Source organism: Rana temporaria, chromosome 8, assembly GCF_905171775.1.
Source record: "Rana temporaria chromosome 8, aRanTem1.1, whole genome shotgun sequence".
Taxonomy (NCBI): domain Eukaryota; kingdom Metazoa; phylum Chordata; class Amphibia; order Anura; family Ranidae; genus Rana; species Rana temporaria.
In genome coordinates, this window is record NC_053496.1 from 184,296,074 (window position 1) to 184,313,351 (window position 17,278).

General features: G+C 51.4%; 1 protein-coding gene across 1 annotated transcript in view; it reads left to right on the top strand.

Moving 5' to 3' along the window:
- The window catches only part of LOC120909605 (zinc finger protein 585A-like), a 167,801-nt gene that overhangs the window by 14,091 nt on the left and 136,432 nt on the right, over positions 1-17,278 (top strand). The window contains exons 3-4 of the mRNA XM_040321359.1: positions 7,634-7,658; positions 9,233-9,978. Coding sequence (XP_040177293.1) covers positions 7,634-7,658; positions 9,233-9,978 — 771 coding nt within the window. The remainder of the gene's footprint in view (positions 1-7,633; positions 7,659-9,232; positions 9,979-17,278) is intronic.

Genomic DNA, 17,278 nt, shown 5'->3' on the forward strand with positions numbered 1-17,278 from the left:
GAGTCCATTCAAGCACAGGTGGCTGCCTTGCAGGAGGCAGTACAGCGGCTGGTTGAGGGACGAGAGCAAGCAGTCGTCGCCGCTGGCAACCAAGTGTCTATGAGGGCCAGCCATTTCTTACAAAAACTGACACCCAGCAATGACGTAGAGGCCTTTCTCACTACCTTTGAGAGGATAGCGGAGCGAGAGGGATGGCCCAATGACCAATGGGCTGGTATTATCTCCCCTTCCCTCATCGTTGACCTGCAAAAGGCCTATTTTGACCTCCCAACTGAGCACCTCAGCGACTGAGCATCTGAAGGCAGAGATCCTGGTCCGCCTTAGAGTGACCACAGCCATCCGGGCTCAGAGCCTCAGAGGGTGCATCGCTGGCGGTACAAACCTGACTGACCACCCAGGTCCCAGATGCCCGAACTGATACAGCTGGTTAAAAAATGTCTGCAGCCAGAAAAGTTGTCAGGCACACAAATGGTGTAACGGGTGGTGATGGACTGGTACCTGCGGTCCCTGCCAGATGACCTACAGTGCTGGGTAAGCCATGGAGACCCTGCAACTGCTGGTAGAGTTGGTCGAAAGGTACACTGTGGTGGAGGGCCTGCCAAGCGTCAGGAACCCACACCAAGGGCAACCAGACCGGCCACAGCACAGAGGAGAGAAGCCCTGCAGGTCGTTGGAACCCGAAAACCTGCATCATCTTCTGCAGAACCACAAAGGTTGGTTCCTGTCCCAAGGATGGGGGATATATAGTTTTGGTGATGTCGATCCTGGGGGCATAACCGGGCGCAATGCCCGCTTAAGAAGGAGCCAATGGATTGCGGGACTGGTTGGAGAAAATTGTTCTATGTGAAAAGAGCATGTGCCACTCATCTTGATCTGGCTGCAGGACGGTTTGAGTGTGAAGTGTGGGTGAACCACCTTCCTGCCAGGGCTCTACTGTACTCCGGTAGCATGGTAACACTTGTACATGCCAGGGTGGTCAGGAGACTCGGCCCAGTAAGTAATGCCGCATACAGATGGTCATTTTTTGTGATGAAAAAAAACGACATTTTTGAAACTTCATTTTCAAAAACGATGTAGCATACACACCATCATTTTGAAAAATGATGAACAAAGTGACGGCACTCTAAAGGGGAAGTTCTATTCGCCTTGAGGCTGCTTTTAGCTGGTTACTTGTTAGTAAAAGATGATTCGTGCTTTTTTATCTGTTACAGCGTGATGAATGTGCTTACTCCATTATGAATGGTAGTTTTACCTCCCGTCTCAAAACTTGCTTCTGGGCATGTGCGGGTTTAAAAATGTTGTTTTGCCCACACACTATCATTTTCATTGACACAAAAAATGACATTTTGAAAAACGACACAAAAAATTCGAGCATGTTCGAATTTTTTTTTGGTCGTTTTTCTGAAGACATAAAACGACATTTTCCCCACACACTATCATTTTAAATTACGTTTTCAAAAACGTCATTTTTTTTCATCACAAAAAACGACCGTCTGTATGCGGCATAAGACTCTACAGGTAGTGTGTATCCATGGTGAGCCAACGCAATATTGAACCCCACGGACTAAGACTGGGATGCCATTAAAGTTCATGTGCGTGTAAAGGCAGGTGTCCCAATACTTTTGACAATATAGTGTATGTTTCTTTCCCCAGTGGTGGGAGTGGAGATGACCCCATCTATAAGGATATACAGTACATACACACACACAGCACAAGGCCGTGTTCACACTACGAGACGTTTCTCAGGGGTGCAGGTCCTCTGAGCTTCACAAGATGGTGATCTTACTTCAACCCAGACAGGAAGTCTCTATGATAGACAGGAAGTGATGTCAGGAATAAATAGGAAGTTCCGGGTGAGAGGTGAGTCGGGAAGAAGTAGAGAGGAGACATTGCTGGAAGTGGCAGCAGAGGAGGTAATAAGATTGTATTTTATATAAACGCCCAGTAACCCCCATCATGTGAGCACTGCTAAGTCATATGGCAAATGTTGTTCATTAACCACTTAAGACCCGGACCTTTAGGCAGCTAAAGGACCCGGCCAGGTTTTGCAATTCGGCACTGCGTCGCTTTACCAGACAATTGCGCGGTCGTGCGACGTGGCTCCCAAACAAAATTGCCGTAATTTTTTCCCCCACAAATAGAGCTTTCTTTTGGTGGTATTTGTTCACCTCTGCGGTTTTTATTTTTTGCGCTATAAACAAAAATAGAGCGACAATTTTGAAAAAAAATCAATATTTTTTTACTTTTTGCTATAATAAATATCCCCCAAAAATATATAAAAAAACTTTTTTTTTCCTCCGTTTGGGCCGATACGTATTCTTCTACCTATTTTTGGTAAAAAAAATCGCAATAAGCGTTTATCGGTTGGTTTGCGCAAAATTTATAGCGTTTACAAAATAGGGGATAGTTTTATTGCATTTTTATTCATTTTTTTATTTTTACTACTAATGGTGGCAATCATCGGTTTTTTTTCGTGACTGCGACATTATGGCGGACACTTCGGACAATTGTGACACATTTTTGGGACCATTGTCATTTTCACAGCAAAAAATGCATTTAAAATGCACTGATTACTGTGAAAATGACAATTGCAGTTTGGGAGTTAACCACAAGGGGGCGCTGATGGGGTTATGTGTGACCTCATGTATGTTTACAACTGTAGGGGGGTGTGGCTGTAGGAGTGACGTCATCGATTGTGTATCCCTATAAAAGGGAACACACGATCGATGACGCTGCCACAGTGAAGAACGGGGAAGCTGTGTTTACACACAGCTCTCCCCGTTCTTCAGGTCCGGGGGCCGATCGCGGGACTCCAGCGGCGATCGGGTCCCGCGGTCACGGAGCTTCGGAGCACAGGACGTACCTATACGTGCATGTGCCCAGCCGTGCCATTCTGCCGACGTAAATATGCAGGAGGCGGTCCTTAAGTGGTTAATACGTACAGGAATTTAATATTTAGAAAAGATCAACGAGAAATAGAACAGATAAAGACCCTAGCGAAAGGAGAGATGAGGGGGGAAGAACCCAAAATTTCAGGAGCGGGGGAAATTTTTTTTTTTTATTAAAGACTCGGGATGAGCCAAACTGCCCAGGGTTCCGGTTTGAGCAGTTTGGCTAAATTTAATTACCGTATTTATCGGCGTATACCGCGCACTTTTTTGCCCTAAAAATCAGGGCAAAATCGTGGGTGTGCGGTATACGCCGATACCCGCTTTCCCGCGCCGAATTTTGAATACTGCGCCGACATATACCGAGCGCAGTACACTCGGGTATAGTCGGGCAGTCTCTGCTCCTTCCGCGCTCACATCATGGACGTACAGGACGTCAGCGCGGATAGCCGAGCATTGCCGACAATACACGGGTGTACTGCGCTCTGTATATGTCGGCGCAGTATTCAAAACTCGGCGCGGGAAACGAGCGGGGAGGACGCCGCAGAAGGACGCCGGACCCGCCGAAGAGGACACCGGACCCGCCAAAGAGGACACCGGACCCACCGCAGGACACCCGAAGCCGTAGAAGGACACCCTAAGCCGCAGAAGGACGCCGGACCCGCCGAAGAGGACACCCGAAGCCGCAGACGAACGCCGGACCCGACGAGGCCGCCGATAGACGCCGCGCAAGACACCAAAACTGTAAGTACAAAAAAAACGTTTTTTCCACAGGATTCGGGTCAACTTTGGGGGTGCGCGGTATACGCGGGAGCGCGTTATACCACAATAAATACGGTACGTTTGGATGGAGGACGCTGTGGACCTCCTTGAAATTTATTGGAGCCGAACCTGGCAAATCTGAAACCCCCTTCTATTCTCAGGCCTTTGATTTGCTTCTGTCTTTTCAGCGTGACAGATAATGACCCCCAGCCGTAAACGGCTACAGTCATAAAACTGCCCGAATTTGCATTCTTGCATATTAACTTCAACATAGCACAGGGTCATCAGCTGCCCCTTTGATATGTTTAAATTGAGTTGGCTTGGACAACTCAATCATTGTCAACTGAATTCTGGCCTGGTCAATATTGTACTGTATGGCCCGGATTCACAAAGCACCTGCGTCGACGTATCTCTCGCGTAAGTGCAAATATGCGCCGTCGTACCCACAAACTAAGATACGCCTAAAAACAGGCTTAATCCCGCCAACATAACTTGCCTACACCGGCGTAGGGTGGGCGCACATTTACGCTGGCCTCATGGTGGCGCGGCCATTGATTGGCCATTCAAATATGCAAATGAGGAAAATATGGCGATTCACGAAACCTGTGCCCGCCCGACGCAGGCTACGAGAGGTGCGCGTAAGTTGTACGTCCGGCGTAAAGTTAAGCCCCATAAAGGAGGTGTAACTTAGCAGCAGACATGTAAAGGTCTGCATCAGGGAACAGAAGCCGGCGGTTTTTACGTTGGACGTGTGTCTGGATGGGCGTAGATTACGTTAATGGCGTAGGCAGTGATCCGGCGTATCTTAGGTAGTTGCTCCGACTTGTTTATGAGCATGCGCACAGGGATGCGTCCACGACACGACGCATGCGCAGTTCGTTAAACGTACTTGTCTGGCTCTCAAACCATCATTTGCATGGGGTCACGCCTCATTTGCATGGCTTTGCATGGGGCAAGCCCACTTCCACCTACGCCGGCCTGCGCCTTCGAAATCTACGCCACCTCGACGCAGCTTTGGGAGCACTGGCTTCCTGAATTTCATGCTTGCCTCTCTGCGCTGTGTTGGCGCAGCGTACATTGAGATGCGCTACGGCGGCGTAATGTGCGCCCGTTCTCTGTGAATCCGGGCCTATGAGTACATATATATAACAATATAATATCCTACATAAATCGGGCCAACGTATTACAACAAGCACATCCTATGACATCACGCTGACCTTACAGCTCCTCCTCCCGTTGTACCTCCATCCAGAGTCAGAGAATCCGATGGCATCACACTGACTCAATTCTGACCTCACAACAATGCCTCGGAGCATAACCATTCTAGAAGGCAGAAGATCCTATCGATGGTACCTTGTCTGCAGGTCTAAAACAAAACACACCCAGCATAGAAAATTAAATTTATGATCCAGGAGGCCAAAGGGTAAGAGTCTCCTGGACCACAAGAATCATAGAAAATACTAAACAGTCCAGATAAAATATGTTCTCACTGGGGGCCATAGTTCTTTAATACATACTGACCTTCATATTACCTCCTGATATCCTCACCCTATTATTGTACAACCAACACCAATCCAGATAATTCTCTGTTATCAATGTTAACTGTCTACAGGGAGACCTTCATAGATGACGGCACCAATGAGGATGGAGGAGGACCGGAGTCACATGACTGAGAGGATATTAAACCTCACCCTGGAGATCATCTACCTGCTGACCGGAGAGGTGAGGAGGATTCTGGGAGGTCACATGACATCACTCTTATCTCTATTAATAAAACACAGACCTGACCGGAGAGGTGAGGAGGATTCTGGGAGGTCACATGACATCACTCTTATCTCTATTAATAATACACAGACCTGACCGGAGAGGTGAGGAGGATTCTGGGAGGTCACATGACATCACTCTTATCTCTATTAATAAAACACAGACCTAACTGGAGAGGTGAGGAGGATTCTGGGAGGTCACATGACATCACTCTTATCTCTATTAATAAAACATAGACCTGACCGGAGAGGTGAGGAGGATTCTGAGAGGTCACATGACATCCCTCTTATCTCTATTAATAAAACACAGACCTGACCGGAGAGGTGAGAAGGATTCTGGGAGGTCACATGACATCACTCTTATCTCTAATAATAAAACACAGACCTGACCGGAGAGGTGAGGAGGATTCTGAGAGGTCACATGACATCACTCTTATCTCTATTAATAAAACACAGACCTGACCAGAGAGGTGAGGAGGATTCTGGGAGGTCAAATGACATCACTCTTATCTCTATTAATAAAACATAGACCTGACCGGAGAGGTGAGGAGGATTCTGGGAGGTCACATGACATCACTCTTATCTCTATTAATAAAACACAGACCTGACCGGAGAGGTGAGGAGGATTCTGGGAGGTCACATGACATCACTCTTATCTCTATTAATAAAACACAGACCTGACCGGAGAGGTGAGAAGGATTCTGGGAGGTCACATGACATCACTCTTATCTCTATTAATAAAACATAGACCTGACCGGAGAGGTGAGGAGGATTCTGGGATTCTAACATGATATTCCTATTGGTTCTCCAATACAGAGATTTCCTCTTGTGAAGTCAGGTGATCATATGACCATCACAGTGCCTCCATGTGACTCCCTAAAACCTGAGAGACACAACATGGAGAAGATTCTAGAAGTCACCAAGAAGATGATGGAGCTGCTGACAGGAGAGGTGAGGAGGATTCTGGGACATTATCCAGTAACAGACAAGGGGTGTGTCTGGATGGTGACTGTATCATTGTGTGTGTCAGGTTCCTATAAGGTGTCAGGATGTCACTGTCTATTTCTCCATGGAGGAGTGGGAGTATTTAGAAGGACACAAGGATCTCTACAAGGACGTCATGATGGAGAATCAGCCGCCCCTCACATCACCGGGTAAGAGGAGACTTTATTGTAAAGGAGAGAGCAGTACGGAGGCTCCACCTAGATCCCCCATCATCTGATAAACACATAGAAACAATGTATTCAGTCAGTGTGTGTGTTTCCTACAGATGGATCCAGTAATGGGAACCCACCAGAGAGATGTCCCCGTCCTCTGTATTCCCGGGATTCCACACAGGAAGGTCACACCATCCCCCACCATCATCAGGTAGGTGATTGACAGTTATTGGTAGTTATGGTTTATACACAATCATGTTTATTACAATGAATGTTTTATTATATCTTTCAGAGTGGAAACCTCGGGGATTATAATATTGTTGTTAAAGAAGAGTATAAAGAGGAGGATGAGGAGTATGGAGTGATGATGGAGTTTTCAGAAGGACACAAGGATATGATGGAGCTGCCTAATACCAGGAACCCACCAGAGAGATGTCCCCATCCTCTGTATTCCCGGGATTCCACACAGGAAGGTCACACCATCCCCCACCATCATCAGGTAGATAAGGAACAATTATTGGTCGTTATGATTTATACACAAGCATGTTTGTTACAATTAATATTTTATTATACAGTATATTCAGAGTGGAAACCTGAGGGAATATAATATTGCTGTTAAAGAAGAGTATAAAGAGGAGGATGATGAGTATGGAGTCAGGAGGATGAGGAGTAAGGAGCTTTTTGAAGGACATAATGATCTGTATAAGGACATTAAAATAGAGCCACCTAGGAGTAACCCACCAGAGACATGTTCTCTTTATTCCCGGGATTCCACACAGGAAGGTCACACCATCCCCCACCATCATCAGGTAGGTGGAGTTGAGGGTCGGGAACATAAAGTGATTGAACACTCTGACATGTGGAGATGATGTGTGGACTCTACAAGGTGATATTTTCTATATGACCTCACATCATGTTACAGATGTTATTTTCTGCCATTCTGTTGGTTTAGGGTGAAGATCTGATGATCATGAAAACTGAGTGTGACGTAGAAATGACGTATGTGAGGGATGATCAGCAATATACGGAGGAGGCTGGAATGACGAGGACATTCATAGAGGAGGACACTCCTACAGAGATCAGCACAGGTGACCCATAATATATTCCTCTCTTATCTCTGCTCGGTTACTGCTCACTGATTGGTCCAGAGTAGGGTGGGAGCTGAGTGATATCAGCCAATATGGGACATCCACAGAGAACATCTGCTCACTCCTATCTACCTAATCCAGATGGAATCTTGATGCAAGTGAGATAACCCTCTCACACCTCTCTGCTGCCTTTGACACAGTTGACCACCTCCTCCTCCTCAAAAAACTCCACTCCTTTGGTCTCCAGGACTGTACTCTTCGCTGTTTCTCATCCTACCTATCCCACCGCACCTTCAGCATCACTCAAAATTCTACTTCCTCATGTCCTCTTCCTTTCTCCATCAGGGTCCCCCAACGTTCTGCTCTTGGAACTCTCCTTTTATCAATCTACACCTCTTCCTTGGGTCAGCTGATTGCCTCCCATGGCTTTCAATATCATTTCTACGCTGACAACACCCAAATCTATTTCTCCACCCCCCAGCTCTCTCCATCCTCACGCATCACCAACTTACTAAGAGACATATCAGCCTGTATGTCACACCACTTCCTCAAACTCAACCTATCCAAAGCCGAGCTTGTGATATTTCTTCCCCCACGTGCCACTTCCCCTGATTTCTCTGTCAATATCGACGGCTCAACTATCAACTTGTTCCTCCCATGCCAAAGACCTAGGTGTAATCCTGGACTTCCGAACTAACCTTTCGGCCCCACATCCAATCGTTATTAAAATGTACCGTCCCAACCGCCATAACATCTCCAAGATACACCCCTTCCTAATCAATGCCACCACAAAGCTTCTAATCCACTCCCTGGTTATCTCTCGCCTTGACTACTGCAACTCCATCCTTACTGGCTTACCTCGAAATAAAAAACCACAAAAGTGTGCTGCTAAGTGAGCAAGTGAATAGCGTGTGAACCCGGAAGGGTAAAATACGCAATGCAAGATTGATTGAATGTGAACAAAACCAAAACAAAAAAAGTCCTAAAGTGAAAGTGAAAAGTCTTTCTTGGATAATCCGGGATGGATCTTGAAAGTACAGTCAAAATGTTAAAGTGTTCACGCTTACCAGATTCGATGGACACACGTACTGTATATTTTGTTCTCAATGCGCAATTTCTTTATTTTTTACCATTTTACCTCTAAATAGGCTATCCCCTCTTCAGTCCATCATGAACGCTGCTGCCAGGATCATCCACCTTACCAACCACTCAGTGTCTGCTATACCCCTCTCTGCCAATCCCTCCATTGGCTGCCACTTAACCAACAAATTTAATTCAAGATACTAACAATAACTTACAAAGCCATCCACAAACTGACCCCAGATACATCACTAACCTAGTCTCAAAATACCAACCTAATCGTTAATCCCTCCATAACCTTCTGACAAGGCTGTGTAAATGTAGAAGTGATCTGGGAGGAGGACCAAAGGTTCTTTGAGGGGGGAAGAGTCACAGCTTGTTGGGACCTCCACAGAGAACATCTCCTCACTCATATCTACCTGATCCAGATGGAATCTTGATGGAAGTGAACTAACCCTCTCATATCTATTGATGATGTTTTTCTATTTTTCCAGGACACGCCATGGAGAAACCCTCAAAGGATCGTCTCACTTTATCTCCAGGTTGTAAAATGGAAGATGAGGACATCACAGGAGATTCTGGAGGGGAAAAGACAATGAGCTCCACTATGGATGGAGGACTTCACAGTGTGGAGAGACCATGGAATCCCTCTGACTCTGAGCAACCTCGTACTGTGGGGGATGGGGCCATCCAGTGGGAATTTTCCTGTTCTGAATGTGGGGAAATTGTGAGCTCAGAACAAAGTCTTATTGAACATCAAAGATCCCATGTGGAGGAGAAGCCGTATTCCTGCCCTGAGTGCGGGAAAAGCTTTACGCGCAAATCGGTTTTCAGTGTACATATGCGGTCTCACACGGGGGAGAAACCATTTTCCTGTCCTGAGTGTGGGAAATGTTTCGCACAGAAGTCCCATCTTTTTAGACATCAGAGATCGCACACAGGTGAGAAGCCACATTCATGTCCTGAGTGCGGAAAATGTTTTCTTGGTAAAGCAAAACTGGAAGAACATTACAGATCACACACAGGCGAGAAGCCGTATTCCTGCTCCGAGTGCGGGAAATGTTTTTCAGCTACGTCCGGTCTTTGTAATCATCAGAGATTGCATACGGGTAAGAAACCATATTCCTGCCCTGAGTGTGGGAAATGTTTTGCACGGTTGGGCTATCTTCAAGCACATCAGAGATTGCACACGGGTGAGAAGCCATATCCCTGTCCTCAGTGTGGGAAATGTTTTTCAAGGAAGGGCAATCTTACTGAACATCAGGCATCCCACAGGCAGAAAGAGACTGTTTACCTGCCCGTAGCGAGGGAAATGTTGGCCACGGAAATCAGAACCTATCAAACATTGCGGGAAATGTCTTTAATGGAAGTCTTGTCTTACCAAACATCAGAGAACTCACACAACCCTTGAGGTGAATTAGTGTCCTAAGTGCGGGAAATGTCTTCTATATGAATCATATTTTGCTGTATTTTAGATCTCACACTGGGAAGAAGCGCACCTTGATATACAACTCAGAAAACACGTGGCTGAGCGCTCCTCTGATCTTTATCATGGAAGAAACTCTTTATAAGGAAATCAGAGATCACTAAAGACTTCAAAGTTCTGTCTGGATTACTCTGCTAGAAGAGAGAAGGAGAGGGTGTCACTGCTGGTTGGGTTCCTCTAGGAGAGAGGAGGGGTGTCACTGCTGGTTGGGTCCCTCTAGGAGAGAGGAGGAGGGGGTGTCACTGCTGGTTGGGTTCCTCTAGGAGAGAGAAGGAGGGGGTGTCACTGCCGGTTGGGTCCCTCTAGGAGAGAGAAGGAGGGGGTGTCACTGCTGGTTGGGTCCCTCTAGGAGAGAGGAGGGGGTGTCACTGCTGGTGCGGTCCCTCTAGGAGAGAGAAGGAGGGGGTGTCACTGCTGGTTGGGTCCCTCTAGGAGAGAGAAGGAGGAGGTGTCACTGCTGGTTGGGTCCCTCTAGGAGAGAGGAGGAGGGGGTGTCACTGCTGGTTGGGTTCCTCTAGGAGAGAGAAGGAGGGGGTGTCACTGCCGGTTGGGTCCCTCTAGGAGAGAGAAAGAGGGGGTGTCACTGCTGGTTGGATCCCTCTAGGAGAGAGGAGGGGGTGTCACTGCTGGTTGGGTCCCTCTAGGAGAGAGGAGGAGGGGGTGTCACTGCCGGTTGGGTCCCTCTAGAAGAGAGAAGGAGGGGGTGTCACTGCTGGTTGAGTCCCTCTAGGAGTGAGGAGGAGGGGGTGTCACTGCTGGTTGGGTTCCTCTAGGAGAGAGAAGGAGGGGGTGTCACTCTTGGCTGGGTCCCTCTAGGAGAGAGAAGGAGGGGGTGTCACTGCTGGTTGGGTCCCTCTAGGAGAGAGAAGGAGGGGGTGTCACTGCTGGTTGGGTTCCTCTAGGAGAGAGAAGGAGGGGGTGTCACTGCCGGTTGGGTCCCTCTTGGAAAGAGAAGGAGGGGGTGTCACTGCTGGTTGGGTCCCTCTAGGAGAGAGAAGGAGGGGGTGTCACTGCTGGTTGGGTCCCTCTAGGAGAGAGAAGGAGGGGGTGTCACTGCTGGTTGGGTCCCTCTAGGAGAGAGAAGGAGGGGTGTCACTGCTGGTTGGGTCCCTCTAGGAGAGAGAAGGAGGGGGTGTCACTTCTGGTTGGGTCCCTCTAGGAGAGAGAAGGAGGGGGTGTCACTTCTGGTTGGGTTCCTCTAGGAGAGAGAAGGAGGGGGTGTCACTGCCGGTTGGGTCCCTCTTGGAAAGAGAAGGAGGGGGTGTCACTGCTGGTTGGGTCCCTCTAGGAGAGAGAAGGAGGGGGTGTCACTGCTGGTTGGGTCCCTCTAGGAGAGAGAAGGAGGGGTGTCACTGCTGGTTGGGTCCCTCTAGGAGAGAGAAGGAGGGAGAGTCACTGCTGGTTGGGTCCCTCTAGGAGAGAGAAGGAGGGGGTGTCACTGCTGGTTGGGTCCCTCTAGGAGAGAGAAGGAGGGGGTGTCACTGCCGGTTGGGTCCCTCTAGGAGAGAGAAGGAGGAGGGGGTGTCACTGCTGGTTGGGTTCCTCTAGGAGAGAGAAGGAGGGGGTGTCACTGCTGGTTGGGTCCCTCTAGGATAGAGGAGGAGGGGGTGTCACTGCTGGTCGGGTTCCTCTAGGAGAGAGAAGGAGGGGGTGTCACTGCTGGTTGGGTCCCTCTAGGAGAGAGAAGGAGGGGTGTCACTGCTGGTTGGGTCCCTCTAGGAGAGAGAAGGAGGGGGTGTCACTGCTGGTTGGGTCCCTCTAGGAGAGAGAAGGAGGGGGTGTCACTGCTGGTTGGGTCCCTCTATGAGAGAGAAGGAGGGGGTGTCACTGCTGGTTGGGTCCCTCTAGGAGAGAGAAGGAGGGGGTGTCACTGCTGGTTGGGTCCCTCTAGGAGAGAGAAGGAGGGGGTGTCACTGCTGGTTGGGTCCCTCTAGGAGAGAGAAGGAGGGGGTGTCACTGCTGGTTGGGTCCCTCTAGGAGAGAGAAGGAGGGGGTGTCACTGCCGGTTGGGTCCCTCTAGGAGAGAGAAGGAGGGGGTGTCACTGCTGGTTGGGTCCCTCTAGGAGAGAGGAGGGGGTGTCACTGCTGGTTGGGTTCCTCTAGGAGAGAGAAGGAGGGGGTGTCACTGCTGGTTGGGTCCCTCTAGGAGAGAGAAGGAGGGGGTGTCACTGCTGGTTGGGTCCCTCTAGGAGAGAGAAGGAGGGGGTGTCACTGCTGGTTGGGTCCCTCTAGGAGAGAGAAGGGGGGGGTGTCACTGCTGGCTGGGTCCCTCTAGGAGAGAGAAGGAGGGGGTGTCACTGCTGGTTGGGTCCCCCTAGGAGAGAGAAGGAGGGGGTGTCACTGCTGGTTGGGTCCCTCTAGGAGAGAGAAGGAGGGGGTGTCACTGCTGGATGGGTCCCTCTAGGAGAGAGGAGGGGTGTCACTGCTGGTTGGGTTCCTCTAGGAGAGTGAAGGAGGGGGTGTCACTGCCGGTTGGGTCCCTCTAGGAGAGAGAAGGAGGGGGTGTCACTGCTGGTTGGGTTCCTCTAGGAGAGAGAAGGAGGGGTGTCACTGCTGGTTGGGTTCCTCTAGAAGAGAGAAGGAGGGGGTGTCACTGCTGGTTGGGTCCCTCTAGGAGAGAGAAGGAGGGGGTGTCACTGCTGGTTGGGTCCCTCTAGGAGAGAGAAGGAGGGGGTGTCACTGCTGGTTGGGTTCCTCTAGAAGAGAGAAGGAGGGGGTGTCACTGCTGGTTGGGTCCCTCTCGGAGAGAGAAGGAGGGGGTGTCACTGCTGGTTGGGTCCCTCTTGGAAAGAGAAGGAGGGGGTGTCACTGCTGGTTGGGTCCCTCTAGGAGAGAGAAGGAGGGGGTGTCACTGCTGGTTGGGTCCCTCTAGGAGAGAGAAGGAGGGGGTGTCACTGCCGGTTGGGTCCCTCTGGGAGAGAGAAGGAGGGGGTGTCACTGCTGGTTGGGTCCCTCTAGGAGAGAGAAGGAGGGGGTGTCACTGCCGGTTGGGTTCCTCTAGGAGAGAGAAGGAGGGGGTGTCACTGCTGGTCGGGTTCCTCTAAGCGAGAGAAGGAGGGGGTGTCACTGCTGGTTGGGTCCCTCTAGGAGAGAGAAGGAGGGGGTGTCACTGCTGGTTGGGTTCCTCTAGGAGAGAGAAGGAGGGGGTGTCACTGCCGGTTGGGTCCCTCTAGGGGAGAGAAGGAGGGGGTGTCACTGCTGGTTGGGTCCCTCTAGGAGAGAGAAGGAGGGGGTGTCACTGCTGGTTGTGTCCCTCTAGGAGAGAGAAGGAGGGAGAGTCACTGCTGGTTGGGTCCCTCTAGGAGAGAGAAGGAGGGGGTGTCACTGCTGGTTGGGTCCCTCTAGGAGAGAGAAGGAGGGGGTGTCACTGCTGGTTGGGTCCCTCTAGGAGAGAGAAGGAGGGGGTGTCACTGCCGGTTGGGTCCCTCTAGGAGAGAGAAGGAGGAGGGGGTGTCACTGCTGGTTGGGTCCCTCTAGGATAGAGGAGGAGGGGGTGTGACTGCTGGTCGGGTTCCTCTAGGAGAGAGAAGGAGGGGGTGTCACTGCTGGTTGGGTCCCTCTAGGAGAGAGAAGGAGGGGTGTCACTGCTGGTTGGGTCCCTCTAGGAGAGAGAAGGAGGGGGTGTCACTGCTGGTTGGGTCCCTCTAGGAGAGAGAAGGAGGGGGTGTCACTGCTGGTTGGGTCCCTCTAGGAGAGAGAAGGAGGGGGTGTCACTGCTGGTTGGGTCCCTCTAGGAGAGAGAAGGAGGGGGTGTCACTGCTGGTTGGGTCCCTCTAGGAGAGAGAAGGAGGGGGTGTCACTGCTGGTTGGGTCCCTCTAGGAGAGAGAAGGAGGGGGTGTCACTGCTGGTTGGGTCCCTCTAGGAGAGAGAAGGAGGGGGTGTCACTGCTGGTTGGGTCCCTCTAGGAGAGAGAAGGAGGGGGTGTCACTGCTGGTTGGGTCCCTCTAGGAGAGAGAAGGAGGGGTGTCACTGCTGGTTGGGTCCCTCTAGGAGAGAGAAGGAGGGGGTGTCACTGCTGGTTGGGTCCCTCTAGGAGAGAGAAGGAGGGGGTGTCACTGCTGGTTGGGTCCTTCTAGGAGAGAGAAGGAGGGGGTGTCACTGCTGGTTGGGTCCCTCTAGGAGAGAGAAGGAGGGGGTGTCACTGCTGGTTGGGTCCCTCTAGGAGAGAGAAGGAGGGGGTGTCACTGCTGGTTGGGTTCCTCTAGGAGAGAGAAGGAGGGGTGTCACTGCTGGTTGGGTCCCTCTAGGAGAGAGAAGGAGGGGTGTCACTGCTGGTTGGGTGCCTCTAGGAGAGAGAAGGAGGGGGTGTCACTGCTCGTTGGGTCCCTCTAGGAGAGAGAAGGAGGGGGTGTCACTGCTCGTTGGGTCCCTCTAGGAGAGAGAAGGAGGGGGTGTCACTGCTGGTTGGGTCCCTCTAGGAGAGAGAAGGAGGGGGTGTCACTGCTCGTTGGGTCCCTCTAGGAGAGAGAAGGAGGGGGTGTCACTGCTGGTTGGGTCCCTCTAGGAGAGAGAAGGAGGGGTGTCACTGCTGGTTGGGTCCCTCTAGGAGAGAGAAGGAGGGGGTGTCACTGCTGGTTGGGTCCCTCTAGGAGAGAGAAGGAGGGGGTGTCACTGCTGGTTGGGTCCCTCTAGGAGAGAGAAGGAGGGGGTGTCACTGCTGGTTGGGTCCCTCTAGGAGAGAGAAGGAGGGGGTGTCACTGCCGGTTGGGTCCCTCTAGGAGAGAGAAGGAGGGGTGTCACTGCCGGTTGGGTCCCTCTAGGAGAGAGAAGGAGGGGTGTCACTGCCGGTTGGGTCCCTCTAGGAGAGAGAAGGAGGGAGTGTCACTGCCGGTTGGGTTCCTCTAGGAGAGAGAAGGAGGGGGTGTCACTGCTGGTTGGGTTCCTCTAGGAGAGAGAAGGAGGGGGTGTCACTGTCGGTTGGGTCCCTCTAGGAGAGAGAAGGAGGGGGTGTCACTGCTGGTTGGGTTCCTCTAGGAGAGAGAAGGAGGGGGTGTCACTGCTGGTTGGGTCCCTCTAGGAGAGAGAAGGAGGGGGTGTCACTGCTGGTTGGGTCCCTCTAGGAGAGAGAAGGAGGGGGTGTCCTTGCTGGTTGGGTCCCTCTAGGAGAGAGGAGGAGGGGGTGTCTCTGCTGGTTGGGTTCCTCTAGGAGAGAGAAGGAGGGGGTGTCACTGCTGGTTGGGTTCCTCTAGGAGACAGAAGGAGGGGGTTTCACTGCTGGTTGGGTCCCTCTAGGAGAGAGAAGGAGGGGGTGTCACTGCTGGTTGGGTCCCTCTAGGAGAGAGAAGGAGGGGGTGTCACTGCTGGTTGGGTCCCTCTAGGAGAGAGAAGGAGGGGGTGTCACTGCTGGTTGGGTCCCTCTAGGAGAGAGAAGGAGGGGGTGTCACTGCTGGTTGGGTCCCTCTAGGAGAGAGAAGGAGGGGGTGTCACTGCTGGTTGGGTTCCTCTAGGAGAGAGAAGGAGGGGGTGTCACTGCTGGTCGGGTCCCTCTAGGAGAGAGAAGGAGGGGGTGTCACTGCTGGTTGGGTTCCTCTAGGAGAGAGAAGGAGGGGGTGTCACTGCTGGTTGGGTTCCTCTAGGAGAGAGAAGGAGGGGGTGTCACTGCTGGTTGGGTCCCTCTAGGAGAGAGAAGGAGGGGGTGTCACTGCTGGTTGGGTCCCTCTAGGAGAGAGAAGGAGGGGTGTCACTGCTGGTTGGGTCCCTCTAGGAGAGAGAAGGAGGGGGTGTCACTGCTGGTTGGGTCCCTCTAGGAGAGAGAAGGAGGGGGTGTCACTGCTGGTTGGATTCCTCTAGGAGAGAGAAGGAGGGGGTGTCACTGCTGGTTGGGTCCCTCTAGGAGAGATAAGGAGGGGGTGTCACTGCTGGTTGGATCCCTCTAGGAGAGATAAGGAGGGGGTGTCACTGCTGGTTGGGTTCCTCTAGGAGAGAGAAGGAGGGGGTGTCACTGCTGGTTGGGTTCCTCTAGGAGAGAGAAGGAGGGGGTGTCACTGCTGGTTGGGTCCCTCTAGCAGAGAGAAGGAGGGGGTGTCACTGCTGGTTGGGTCCCTCTAGGAGAGAGAAGGAGGGGGTGTCACTGCTGGTTGGGTCCCTCTAGGAGAGAGAAGGAGGGGGTGTCACTGCTGGTTGGGTCCCTCTAGGAGAGAGAAGGAGGGGGTGTCACTGCTGGTTGGATCCCTCTAGGAGAGATAAGGAGGGGGTGTCACTGCTGGTTGGGTTCCTCTAGGAGAGAGAAGGAGGGGGTGTCACTGCTGGTTGGGTCCCTCTAGGAGAGAGAAGGAAGGGTGTCACTGCTGGTTGGGTCCCTCTAGCAGAGAGAAGGAGGGGGTGTCACTGCTGGTTGGGTCCCTCTAGGAGAGAGAAGGAGGGGGTGTCACTGCTGGTTGGGTCCCTCTAGGAGAGAGAAGGAGGGGGTGTCACTGCTGGTTGGGTCCCTCTAGAAGTGTAGTCTGATCTTCAGAAGAACCTTCCAAGGTGGACATCATGGTGGGATCATGCACATAACTTAACCAATAAAAGTCTTCACAATCTAACGTTTCTGTCTGTTTTTCCCTCCGAAGTCTTTAACTCCTCCCCCTCCCTTTAAAAATAAATAATCCTTCCGTCTTTCACATTGAAGTCCTTAGTTTCCCCCGACTTTAAAGAACATTGGTGTCCCCAGTCTCCCCTTTCACATCAGAGGCCTCCTTAGCAGGGCAGAGGGAACGTGAGGGAACGCAGTTCAGGCACCTTCAGCATTGAATGTATGTGATGGCAAGGGTATGGGGGCGGGGGGGGGGTCTATTGTTGCAGGGGAGGTCTATTGTTGCGGGGGAGGTCTATTGTTGCGGGGAGGTCTATTGTTGCAGGGGAGGTCTATTGTTGCAGGGGAGGTCTATTGTTGCAAGGGAGGTCTATTGTTGCGGGGGAGGTCTATTGTTGCAGGGGAGGTCTATTGTTGCGGGGGAGGTCTATTGTTTCAGGGGAGGTCTATTGTTGCAGGGGAGGTCTATTGTTGCTGGTAGAGGATTTTTTTGTTTCTGGGAGGAATACTGTAGATGGAAGGGTCAATTGATGCTG